The sequence below is a fragment of the Botryllus schlosseri genome, chromosome 11 (assembly GCF_051294905.1).
Source record: "Botryllus schlosseri isolate E-star chromosome 11, Bs_hap1, whole genome shotgun sequence".
Taxonomy (NCBI): domain Eukaryota; kingdom Metazoa; phylum Chordata; class Ascidiacea; order Stolidobranchia; family Styelidae; genus Botryllus; species Botryllus schlosseri.
In genome coordinates this window covers 14,267,509-14,281,052 of record NC_137246.1, presented here as the reverse complement: position 1 = coordinate 14,281,052, position 13,544 = coordinate 14,267,509, and the positions used below count along the sequence as shown (strand labels likewise).

General features: G+C 41.5%; 2 protein-coding genes and 1 pseudogene across 2 annotated transcripts; all 3 read left to right on the top strand.

The window, feature by feature from the left end:
* Positions 1 to 1,270: 1,270 nt before the first annotated feature.
* Positions 1,271 to 4,185, top strand: LOC145450871 (puromycin-sensitive aminopeptidase-like). Its single transcript, XM_080329372.1, has one exon. The coding sequence runs from the start codon at positions 1,327 to 1,329 to the stop codon at positions 3,937 to 3,939; it is 2,613 nt and encodes an 870-aa protein (XP_080185498.1). The 5' UTR covers positions 1,271 to 1,326; the 3' UTR covers positions 3,940 to 4,185.
* Positions 4,186 to 4,329: 144 nt separating this feature from the next.
* Positions 4,330 to 7,704, top strand: LOC145450870 (puromycin-sensitive aminopeptidase pseudogene; annotated as a pseudogene).
* Positions 7,705 to 9,591: 1,887 nt separating this feature from the next.
* Positions 9,592 to 13,008, top strand: LOC145450873 (ribonuclease Oy-like). Its single transcript, XM_080329374.1, has 9 exons — positions 9,592 to 9,751; positions 9,917 to 10,066; positions 10,421 to 10,488; positions 10,547 to 10,619; positions 10,722 to 10,789; positions 10,856 to 10,969; positions 11,054 to 11,102; positions 11,742 to 11,810; positions 11,872 to 13,008. The coding sequence occupies exons 1-9, from the start codon at positions 9,749 to 9,751 to the stop codon at positions 12,100 to 12,102; spliced, it is 825 nt and encodes a 274-aa protein (XP_080185500.1). The 5' UTR covers positions 9,592 to 9,748; the 3' UTR covers positions 12,103 to 13,008.
* The last annotated feature ends 536 nt before the right edge of the window (positions 13,009 to 13,544 follow it).

Below are 13,544 nucleotides of genomic sequence, written 5' to 3'. Positions count from 1 at the left end.
AGATTACTAAAAAAAGCTCAGCACCTTATATCGGACCCACGCAAGACCTATTTGGAAGCTGATTACTTATAATAAAAGGGTCAGTACATTCGCCCAGACAACAGTCAGTACCTTTGCGTCGATTGCGATCGCGGAGAGAAACGCAAACGACTCCCTGGTATGGTATGAAAACCACGACTTCATTGTCTAAATGTCTAGTTGTCTATGAATGGCTTTCAAAAGTAACTGTTCTCTGAGTGCTTCGCTTCCATCCGAGCCGAGGAGCCGCGGCTCGGTACGGTTGGTCGAATACGTCAGACGAGTCGAGTAGACGACTATAGTACAGTTGCAGTGCCGGTGCCAACAGTGTTGTAGTCTATCTCTTGGTGTTTTACACCGTATTTGGTATAGTTTGAGTTGAACTTTTTCTGGAAAAGTACGTATGAACAAGGACGGTATTTGCTTAAACGGATGTTAACTAAAACCAGAATAACTTTACGCAAAACTTTAGTAGACAAATATGATATTTAGGCCTATATCCAGATCCAGGTAATGTAGGGTACGTTGGTAATATATAGAAGATTGAATCGTAGCCAGGCTGTTCGTGTTCATGTAATCATAATAATGATAATGATATTTTATCCGGGGATGATCAAATTATACCGGCCACAAAATCTGCTGTAGAGTGTATCACTTGCATCACGTTCTGGGCGGGATGTGATCAAGTACATTTGCAATAATTAGTTGCGCGTGTGGGAACAAGAACCGCCGTGTTTCACTGAAATATGAGTATATGACGTCTGAGAATGAGACCAACTGCGCAACATTTGGAAGAGAGTGAATTTAAATTATTATTAAAAAAGATTTCAGACAACCCAATAATTTCATGGAGTAGCCTACCCAGTAAAATTTGAAATTTATTTATATTTATTCAATAAATCCAAACATTGTAGAGGAAACCACGATTCCGGTCTTGAGGTTTAGTTCCAGTCAATAATTCAGATCTATTGATGCTTATATGGGAACAGTCGATGCCGCTGTCTCTGCTCTTTTTTCTTATCCACTTGTCGATTTCAATGCTAATCATCTTTGTGTTCTCTACGCGTTTAACTTGTAGCACATTTTATAATACTCTCAGTTGCATATATAATAGTCAATTATACCTATAAAGTTGAAAAGAGACATGCACTCTGTTCTGTTAAAACTGGTCAGTTGTAGTTGAAACTATTTTGTCCCTTGTCCTTCACCAAAGTAAGCAAATATTAGCACTTGTTCTTTAAACTATAAACATCTTTCTTTCTGTTTCATATTTTCCTAGCTTATAGTAATTTACATATTGTGAAGAAGATGTCTGCTGGCAAGAAAGAATTTTCACGACTTCCGGGCTGCGTATCGCCCATCAACTACAGTGTGTGGTTGAAGCCATGTTTCAAAACATTCACATTCGCTGGTAAGGTTGATGTTTGCGTCAAAGTCAATGAACCCACCGATACGATAATCGTTAATTCCGCCGAAATTAAGCCTGGATCTGCTGAATTTTGCGCCAACGATGTCACATTTTCGCCGGCTGCCATATCTGTGCAAGAAAAAGAAGAGACCATGGCAATGAAGTTTGACAAACCTCTTCCTCTTGGCAATGCAGTCTTGAAGATCTCGTTCGAAGGTATTTTGAATGATAAGATGAAAGGATTTTACCGTAATCAATATGAGGTGGATGGAGTGAAAAAGTTTGGTGCTGTGACGCAATTCGAAGCTACTGATGCACGAAGATGTTTTCCGTGTTGGGACGAACCGGCTCTAAAAGCTACATTTGACGTTACTCTGGCTGTTCCGAAGGAGCTCTGTGCCCTGAGCAATATGAATATCATACACGAGGAAGAGTACAAGGAGGATTCGAATTGGAAGCTTATCAAATATGCAACAACCCCTATCATGTCAACGTACCTCTTAGCAATTGTGATTGGCGAGTTTGACTACATCGAAAATCATTCAAATAATGGAATACCTGTCCGAGTGTACACCGCTAAAGGTAAATCGTTCCGTGGGGAGTTCGCCCTTGATGTCGCTGTGAAATGCCTGCATTACTACGAAGACTACTTCAAGATTCCGTACCCACTCCCGAAAATGGATCTGGTAGCAATTGCCGACTTCTGTGCCGGTGCCATGGAAAATTGGGGCTTAATCACCTATCGAGAAACCGCGCTTCTAATCGATGCAGCCAACTCGTCCGCTCATGCTCGTCAGTGGGTAGCCTTGGTCGTGTGTCACGAGCTGGCTCACCAATGGTTCGGCAACTTAGTGACGATGGAATGGTGGACGCATTTGTGGCTCAACGAAGGTTTCGCAACTTTCATGGAGTATTTAGCTACAGACCACTGCCTGCCAGATTATAATATATGGACACAATTTGTTGCGCACGACTTTAAGCGTGCGTTGGATTTAGACGCAATTGACAACAGCCATCCCATCGAAGTCCCAGTTCATCATCCGGATGAAATCGATGAAATATTTGACGCAATCTCCTACCAAAAAGGCGCGTCGATAATTAGAATGTTGTACAATTGGATTGGCGACGAAGGCTTCAGGAAGGGAATGCACGATTACTTGACGAAACACTCGTATCAAAATGCTGCAACCGAAGATCTGTGGCAAGCTTTAGGTGAAGCAAGCGGCAAGCCGGTGAACAAAGTAATGGAGTCGTGGACAAAGGAAATGGGATTTCCAGTGATTGGCGTGTCGTCGTCATGTCAGACGGAAGGCGCTCTCACCTTGAAACTTACTCAGCGCAAGTTTTGTGCCAGGCAAAACTCTACGACTGCATCAGGCAAGAAAGTCTGGTCAATCCCTCTCATCGTTGCGACCCCGAAATCTCCTCACTCGGAAGCTCAACGATTTTTGATGGACAAGGAGACAGAGGAGATCGTCCTCGACGGTGTTTCAAAAGGCAGTTGGATCAAGATGAATTCGCAATGTTGCGGATTCTATCGTGCTCAGTACAGTAAGGAAATGCTTGAAGCTCTGCAGAGGGCAGTCGAAACGAATAGCTTGATGGATCTTGATCGATTGAACCTCGTCAATGATCTGTTTGCATTGGCTTCATCCGGGGTGTCGAGCACGGTTGATTTTCTTCGATCATTGACGTCCTTCAAAAACGAAACTAGCTACGCCGTATGGAACGACCTTGATTGCAACATCGGAGAACTTAGCATTTTGCTGTGGGATTCACCCGAAGTACTTTCCAAGTTTAAGTCTTACGTGATTTCCTTGTACGAAGGCATCGCCAAAAAGCTGGGATGGGATGCAAAACCCGACGATGGGCACGCCGGTGCCATGTTGAGGAGCATGGTAATACGACGTATCGGGAAGTTCGGTCATAAAGACACGATCGCCGAGGCGAAAAAAAGGTATCAAGATCACATGTCCGGCAAAGCCAGTCTCTCGGCAGATTTGAGATCGCCCGTGTACCAGATAGTTCTCGCCAACGCGGAAGGTGACGAGCTAGACGATTTAATCAAGTTCCATAACAGCGCCGACTTGCATGAAGAGAAAGAAAGGATCGAAAGGTCGCTGGGTAGCGTGTCGCGAACTGACGATCTCGACAAAGTGCTAAAATTCGCAATGTCTGACAACGTCCGGTCCAACGACAAAGTCTTTGTTATCGGGTCCGTCGGGTGTGGCAGCGCAGTCGGCAGAGATATCGCTTGGCGCTTTGTGAAATCCAATTGGGACGAGCTGCATGACATGTACAAAGGGACGTTCCTCATCTCCAGACTGGTCAGGATGACGACCGAGAATTTTACCACTGCCGAACAGGCTGAGGACGTAGAGGTATTTTTCAATGAACATCCTCCTGCTGCGGCTGAGCGCACCGTGCGTCAGTCTCTCGATAGTATCCGGAAGAACGTGGAATGGTGGGGACGAGACAGAAAAGAGATATCGGAATGGTTTTGCAAACAGTAACTTTCCTGTTCGAAAAATGCAGTGCCAACCGATTTTAGCTCCTGCTCTACTTTGAGATAAAATCAACACGTAGCCAGAATAATTTTTTCCGTCGGTGTCCTCGCTTTCTATGAGACGATTGTGGAATCGCCGTCACAGGACTCATCTAAAGTGTGGCAATGCAATTGTAGTTGATTGAGTTTTCGTTGTTCGTTCCATTTCATTATGTTCTGATTAGTAAAATAAATTATGGTGAGCAATATTGTATGTTGGAGACACTTGCTCTTACCTGACTATGTTGTGGAAGAAAGTGTTGATACTCGAGTGTCAAGAAGTTGACTTATGCTGTTGAGTATCTGGTTACAGTACAAGGTCACTTGAACGCAGAAAAATGTTGGTAGCTCATGGTTGATATATCTATATCTACATTGTAGTGAGGTGCGGAAATGTCACTTTTCTCAGCTTGTCAGCAGTTTATTGGATTGCTGACTTAGGAACAATTTGATGAGATAAACAACGATAATAGAGTAATACAGAGAACTGATTGGACCATGTCTGTTGATGGGTGTATATTGGATAACAAGTGGGTGATCTTGTGTGGGCGTGCTGAAGCCTACGCGCCGGACCTGCTTGATTTTGTTAGCTGGAAATATTTCCTAGCAGTAGTAATCTTTTTGGTTAATTTGGCACAATGAACATGTCACTTTCACGAGAATGTGGATCGATTTTTCTGTATTAATGTTGTATGATTACTTGCTACTATAACACCGGAAAATATGAGCGAAAGCACGAATCTTACCCAAAACCTTTGCTCTCAAGAAATTCATCCCACAGTCTCATTCCAGATATTATGTTTCGCTATGGTATAGATTGGCATGATTTCTTAGTCCTATGTGATAGGCCTACTACATTTTGTTACATATTGTGCACCCTATTATGAAAATATTCCTAAACGTGAATGAATATTTGTTTAGAGTTTAGTGGTGATATTCTTGTGAACCATAAATCCATTGGATCATTTCTGCGAATGATTGTAAATTCGTTTCACTTTGAGATGTTTCTGTTCCACAGGTGTGAAAAATAAAATGCCAAATAACAAAGATTTCTCCCGGCTGCCATCCTGGATTCTGCCTATTAAATATAGTGTTTGGCTGCAGCCATGCTTGCAAAAGTTTACATTCGCTGGAGAAGTGGAGGTCACTCTAAAGATTCTCAAGCTTACGGACACCATAATCATGAATGCAGCAGAAATTCAGCCTTCATCTGCTACATTTTCCGCCGACGATTCAACTCCTATTTCTGGTTCGATATCATTACAAGAAAATGAAGAGACCATGACTGTGAGGTTTGATGAGTGCCTTGCTGTTGGCGAAGGAACTCTGAAGATATCTTATGATGGAATTCTAAATAATAAGATGAAAGGCTTTTACCGTAACCAATATGAAGTGGGTCACGAAAAGAAATATGGTGCGGTAACGCAGTTCGCAGCTACTGATGCCAGAAGATGCTTTCCTTGTTGGGATGAACCCGCCGTCAAAGCCAAGTTTGATGTAACATTGGTAGTTCCCAAGGCATTGAATGCGTTGAGTAACATGAATATCATTGTAGAGGAGGAATACTATGAAGACTCTGGCTGGAAGCAGCTAAAATATGCTACCACTCCTATGATGTCTACCTATCTCTTGGCTGTTGTGATAGGTGAGTTCGATTTTGTTGAACAGCTAACTGGCAATGGAATACCTGTTAGGGTATACACTCCTAAAGGCAAATCATATCGTGGGCAATTTGCTCTTGATATCGCTCTCAAGTGTCTTCATTACTACGAAGAGTATTTCAACATCCCGTATCCTCTTCCGAAATTAGATTTGATAGCGATAGCAGACTTTAGCTGCGGGGCGATGGAAAATTGGGGATTAATTACTTATCGTGAAACTGCACTTCTTATTGATCCTGACAACTCCTCTGCGGAAGCTCGTCAGCGGGTATCTTTGATTGTATGCCATGAGCTAGCACACCAATGGTTTGGTAATTTAGTAACGATGGAATGGTGGACTCATTTATGGCTGAACGAAGGATTTGCGTCTTTCATGCAGTATTTAGCAACGGATCACTGCCTACCAGATTACAACATTTGGTCACTGTTTTTGTCAAAGGAATACAAACGTGCGCTGGATCTGGATGCGTTACATAGTAGTCACCCCATCGAAGTGCCAATCGGTCATCCTGATGATGTGAATGAGATATTTGATGCTATTTCATACAGCAAAGGTGCATCGATAATTCGGATGTTGTACCACTGGATTGGTGATGAAAGTTTTCGAAATGGAATGAATAACTATTTGACCCGGCATGCATACAGAAATACTACAACAGAGGATTTATGGGATGCACTTGAACGGGCAAGTAGCATGCCAGTCTGTAGAGTTATGGAAAATTGGACCAAAGAAATGGGTTTTCCTGTAGTTCATGTATCATCATCATTCGATACAGAAGGTTGTGTCACGCTGAAACTGACACAAAGTAAATTCTGTACAAATTCAACAGGAAAATCTACTGATCCTATACTCTGGTCAATTCCTCTTGTAATTTCATTCTCCAGGGTAACGGACACTGATCATTGTGATCAAGCTCTTACACGCTGTTTTCTTTTGGAAAAGCAAGCAGATGAAGTTGTTATTGAAGGAGTTGTACCACGAGATTGGATAACAATCAATTCAAAATGCTGTGGTTATTATCGAGTGCAGTATGATGAACCAATGTTACAAGCACTTTCCAGCGGGGTTGAATTGCATAGGGTGAATGATTATGATCGCTTGAATCTTGTAAACGATCTCGCTGCACTGAGCTTATCTGGGTTGTCAAGCCCCGTCAGTTTTCTTCAAGCACTGAAGTCTTTCAAAAAGGAGACCAGCTATGCGGTGTGGAATGATATAGACTGCAGTATAGGGCAACTTTCGATATTGCTGTCCGATTTTCCTGAAGTGTATGCAAAATACCAGTCATATGTATTGTCAATATACGAGAATGTTTCGAATATGCTTGGGTGGGATGCAAGACCCGGTGAAGGTCATTTGGATGCAATGCTAAGAAGCATGCTGATTCAACGTATAGGAAAATACGGCCATGAGAGCACCATTGCTGAAGCGAGAAGAAGGTTCAATGAACATATTTCCGGTAAGAAGACTCTTATTGCTGATTTGAGATCGCCTGTATATCAAATTGTGCTTTCCAATGCGTCCGGAAGTGAACTGGATGAATTGATGCAGCTCCACGATAGTTCTGACCTTCACGAAGAAAAGGAACGTATTCAGAAATCGTTGGGATGCGTCAAAGATACCAATGAACTTGCCAAGGTGTTGAAATTCGCAATGTCTGACAAAGTTCGATCGAACAACAAGGTGGACGTTATCGGAGCTGTCGCTACGGGTGGTTCTGCTGGCAGAAGTTTGGCTTGGCAGTTCTTGAAATCGAATTGGGACGAGCTTCATGACATGTTGAAGGGCATGTTTCTGATGGCGAGATTGATCAAAATGACCACCGAGAATTTTACAACTGCAGAAAGGGCCGATGATGTTGAGATGTTCTTTCGAGACCACCCTCCAGCTACTGCTGAACGCACTGTTCGTCAGTCGATTGATAACATAATGCGAAATGTTGAATTTTGGAAAAAAGAAGGAGAGCATATAATGCGTTGGTTGTGCAATGAATTTCAAGTTTAATCGTAATAAGGAAAGTCGTTTATTACATTACATTGCTCTGCTATTATATTAAATATTTCAATGTCAAACTGTACAGTGCATAACAGACGTGGTCCAGGTAGTCAGCATTCAAGTGAAAGCAATGCAAAAGAAATTACTACTTGTAGTAGTATATAACGTAAGGTCTGACAATTACTCAATATGCAGATATAAAATTGTAGATTCGGTCGCAATCAGAGATGAGGTATTTTATTGTTACACGTGGGCTGTTCATCAGTTTCACTTGGGAAAGTGATATGCCAACCTATCCCAAAATATAATGGCATGCATTGTGTAAAAAGTAGTTTTGGGTCAAAAACTAAAGCAGTAGTGGTCTAAAACCTCTGCAATATTGAAGTATCTTGTTACTGACCACCAGGGTTGTGATGAGTCGAGTCACGATTTTTGGTGACTCCGCTTCATTCGAGTCATTTATTCATATGCGTAAAACGACTCCAGTCAATTTGTGTATTGACTCGGCTTGTACTCGAGTCAATTTGTATTTCAGGCCTAGTTTTGCCCTGAAAACTGTCAAGTAGAAGTAGTCTAAAATCAACCACTTCAGGAAGTCATGCGAGTTGGCAAAATCTACTTCAAGTACTTCGAAAAGTATAGAAGCAATTCGTTACTATAACACCTCTAGAGTTAAATTATTTTTTGTTTGGTTAAATTAGGACTGACAGTAAATATTAAGCTATGATGTATATCGGTATTAATCCCCGATCACTCGCCTTCCATGACATGCCACGGCCCATTTCTTGTTGCTTGCATTTTCTATACTATCTTATTTACTTTTTCTTCAGTGTGCATGTCTCCTCTTTACATCGCCTAGGCCAGTGGTTCCTTAACCTTGCCTCCAGCGCCCCCCAAGGGGCGCCGGCGATTTTGAAGGGGGCGATATGGGGGGCGCTGAAGAAAAATCACTTCGCAGTAGATGATGTGGTAGTAGGACATATCCTCAATGAGTATTCAGAGCAAATTAACATTCCACAATACATGTCAAATCCCGAAATTTTTGATCGCGCTACGCACCGATGTTTACTAAGTATGTTTTCATAAATCAGGGATATATATCCCTGTCATAAATGTAGTGGGTTTTTATAATTCATGTAGAACGAATTGCGCGTACTCTTAGATCGCCAATTTCCCGTTAAAACACTGCCGTAACGCTTGCGAGGGCTATTTTCAGCAAAATGTTTCGAATTAGGTATTATATCTCGCAGCGCACATAGCGTGTGAAAATCGTGTCGTCGCTCGCTGTATGAACACAAACAGGTACGCTGTTATATGCTCTGCTGTGTGTGTTGGATTGGTGTTAGTCAAGTGTAAGGAATAGGAATCTCAAGCCGTAGGCAGAACGGTGTAGATTCCGAATTTCGTCAGTCTTAAGATCAGACAACCACCTGGGCCTATAGGCGATGTAAAGAGGAGGCATGCACAGTTGCACACTGAATGAAAGTAAAAGTAGCTAATATAAAGTGAGCACCATCGAGATGCTTTGACCATAGCAATTTACAGCGTAGCTACGCTTTGACGACGGAGTTGCGATACGGCCCCATGAGGTCATCTAGTCTGCGCCCCCGTTATTTTTTTCTCCTCCATGCTATCCGTGATTGCTGAGCGCCTAGCAGGATAGCTGCGGATACCAATTTTCGAGACTTTGGTATGACCCGGCCCGGGATCGAACCCACGACCTACCGCTCGAGAAGCCGGACGCATAACCATGGCAAGTGGCAAGTGGCAAGTGACGGAAGGCGAGATCGATATGTCAAGTCGCGGTCCGGTTCGGTTTTTGCAGCTAGATTGTGTACGACGTGCGCTCCATGATAACACAACAACCACACGCGCATGGACAAATCACTATTTTCTATTGGCTCCCCAATTTGAACGCCTAAATTCAACGAGTCGAATTGATTGATACCCGCCTTGCGTGTGTCCGCCTTGTGGCAAGCGCAGGTCGCAGGAGTTCACTGTGAAAGAACGTTTGTTATTGAATGAAGGCACTTGCGAAGTACAGCTAGGTTCAAACTTCACGGACATTGGGCTGGGCGTTGTTGATCTGATGCACGTCGTGTTAACACGTTTGACTTGATATGGTAAGTTACTACTAGTTACCTCTGTTATCGTTCTGGACATGAATATGAACAATATCTTCTAATTCTTGTTATTTGAACAGCTCTTCTTGTTAACATAAACTGACACAGTATTGCTGATCAACAGCTTTTGAAGCATCGTTCTATTCGTGTACCGTTTATTTACAGCCTTTCAAAACTTGCATACCACCACTTTTAAAAGTATTGGTGGTTCTTGGATTTGGGGGAATATTCTGCGTTATTGAGAAGTCAAGAAATCAATGGGAATTTTTGGTTTATACCCAGATATGGCCGGAGACTCAATGTCTCTTGATAAATGTAAGTAGACATCATCATATGCCTGGCTGCATTTGGCCTACTATTGTTATAGTGTCCTTAGAATATTATATATTGTAGTTAAAAGGCTTGAAGTTCTGCATTGCGATTAACAAAGTCGATGTTCATAAAATAGTTAGGTTAGGTGGTTGTGCTTTATTTAGGTAATTGAACAGAAAGTTGCATGTGGCGCTGCCATTGCCACCAGTTCCACTCAGGAATGTATGAGGTGCATAAGATATTTGCTAAACTCTATCCTTTTGAATCAGTACCATATGTATATATAGCAGGGTCATATTAGGATCTTATTCACTTTAGTGGGATTTTGATATGGAGCTGTTTGATTTCCATTTTTAGGAAACCCATGGTTCTGGAAAATGCATCATGCCCAAAGTGGTAAAAGGCTGGACAATACATGGGCTATGGTAAGATGAGTTGCCAGATTAAGGGTATGTCGTTCTTTATCAATTTTAAATATTTCAGGCCTTCAGTAGCTAGTGGAAGAGATCCTAGCTACTGCAACGACTCGTGGCCTTTTCGACCTAACGAGCTTAAGGTGTGAATTTTGTATTAATTCATGATTATTACTATTATGTGAGAGGTACTTGTGGAAAGAGTTGCTATTGGATTTCTATATTACAAAATCTTCATTAAACAGGATATGTGGACACGACTGGAGGCTCACTGGCCCAACCTAATTGTAGATGAAGCCACTGATTCCTTGTGGTTGGTTGAACAATTTTATTATTATATATATGATGTTGTGTCTTGACCACTCTTCTCGACTCATAGGAAACATGAGTGGCTGAAGCATGGCACTTGCGGTGTATCTCTTGCTGCCTTGCAGTCGGAGCATTTGTACTTCGAGAAATCTTTGGATTTGCAGTCAAAATACTCATTGGGCAGGTGGGAGATTTATATTATTGACCACGCCTAGTTGAGGAAAAGCATTTCCCATGTTTCATTTGAATTTTTTGTTTCTTAATGCAGGATGTTGGAATCTAGCGGAATACTCCCATCAAAAGACAAGATCTATCAAGTATGTTGGTTGTTAGTTGATACCTTGTTTCCTCTGGATCAGTGGTTCCCAACCTTTTTCGCCTTGCTGCACCCTTATCAATCTCGATACAAATTTTCGCCCCCATATTTACGGGTCCGAAAAAGAGGACATAAACATATTCGGGAAATTTATTCACCCAAATCTGATTGCTGGTGAATTCACTAAAAAAGGCCATTTTTCCGAGGTGGTAGGTGCTCTGAAAACCAGTGTCTACTCTTCGCTGAGTCGAGTTGTTCTTCTCGCGTCGTATGCAAAATATGCCGTCTTTACATGCATTTTTTACCGTGTTAATTGAATATATCTCACTAGACGTTCTAACATTTTCGCCCCCATGTTTCTCAAAATCGCCCAACGTTGGGAACCACTGATCTAACGAGATTACAGTCTTAGTGTATTTAGTAGGTATTTATAATTCCCTTTCTGATGTAATCGACTAGTAATTGTTACCCTCATGTGTTACACATACTGTATAGTTATTGTCATGGTAATTCTAACATGTAACGTTTTAATAATTATTTTACATCTAGAAAATCCTACCTATGAACTCGCTGCCAATAGGCAGCTGGAATTGTCTTAGTATGCATTGCATAATTAATTATATGTTGTAACGTTTCAAAGTTGGAAGAAATACGAAAGGCCATTCAGTCTACAACAGGACATCAAGCACAGTTGAAGTGCATGGAGGCAGTGAGTTGTTTTAACATGGTTCATCACTTGATATCATTAACAAGACCTGTTCAATGTTCAGGATAAAAACACTCAACTCCTTGCCCAGGTCGAGATATGTTTAAACAAGGAATTTGAGGTCATCGATTGTAAGACCTCCAGTATCGCCAATATGCGTCACAGAGGACGGCGTAGGCGAAGGAGACCATTTTCACCAAATCCGAAATGGGACTGGTATCCAACCTACCCACTGTTTGAAAATTGCCTGGAACACATCTCTGTGAAGTACCCACCTCTACCTCAGCTGCATTAACAAGCATGTGATCTGTAAAGATGACGTGGCAATGAATGAAACCCAGCTAAATGGATATTATCATCTCAAGCCATCGATTTACGTCTAATTCCATTGCTGCCTTGGTCAAGTTCCAACATATTACGAAGGTACTCTTCGCGTGTATTCTTTAACTGTTTTTTAAATTCGAAAAGAGATATAAAGATATCGTAGAATGAATGCTGCCTACCTGAGTTGTCTGAATCTTACTGTGATTAAAGAACATGTTTCATGTTGTGGAAACTTGCCAACTCATTGCTCAACTGATATTATGTTGTGCTTAGTTTGTTTAGCTGTTTTTTTTTGTTTACCGGGAGAGGATAAGTGAACTCAAGTCTGGTTATTTTATTCTGTACTTTGTATTTGGCAGAATCGTGTCTGCAATAAGAAGGGTAGTCTCCATACACAACACAATATACTTTGCTTCATTTTGAAAAGCAATTCCCGCCCTCTTCAGCTTATATAGGGCCAACTTCAACCAAATCCATTAATAAAGGTGGTACTGCTGTACCGTATGTCGCTTCAATCTCTGTATCAATTTACATTTTCCATAATCTATCCTGTGACAATGATGGGGTACGAAGACTCGTGAATTTCCTTGCAAAAGGTGTCTTGAAATTTCGTGAAAATGACTCAAGCTCTAATTTACTGAAGTACATGACTTGCCATTATTACTGCAATCACAATCACAGAATTTTGAGTATGTGTATCAATCCAGTCTGTGGCTGTACTAGTGTACTGTACGTACTGTTTTTGGTGTAGTTTAAACTGTTTTGTAGCGTATACGTATTTTCTTGTCTTGTAACTTTGCATGGATATGTAGTGTGCAATTTCTTGTTTGTCTGAACTTCATTATAGATTGCAATTTATAATGCGAATCGACTGCTACCATGTAGTCTGCATGCTGGGGAACTGAGGGTGAATAGGGTCTGGAGGGGAGCTTGAGTAAGATCAACCTTGCATCATTTTCTTCACTGATGAAGTCAGGCAGACTAGTCCGATTAGTTTGAGGTGGTCAAGTAATGAAGTATTACTTCTACTTCTTCAAAATACTCGAGTAGTTTTCCTCTACTTGTGCTTACTCAAGTAAATCTGACTTCCGCCACCCTGCTTGATGATATTTTTAGATTTGCTTCTTACTTTTCGCTATTTTCCGATTGTCAAGCAGAAGTATTTTGCCCTTCCAATGCGACATTGGGACGGAGAAATTAAGGGGCTGTTTCCATAGAGTACCGATAAGAATTCAATATTTACAGAAGTGTAAAGTTCAGAATTTCTGTTGGTGCTTTGCGCAAAATAGATGGAGTGGAATATGTGTTTTCATGAAAGTCTCTGTCAATTTGTGCCGGTTGCTTGGTTCCTTTCACACCCCATTATTGCCCATATGAGATGATTTATCACAGTAAATATGACTCAGTAAAACG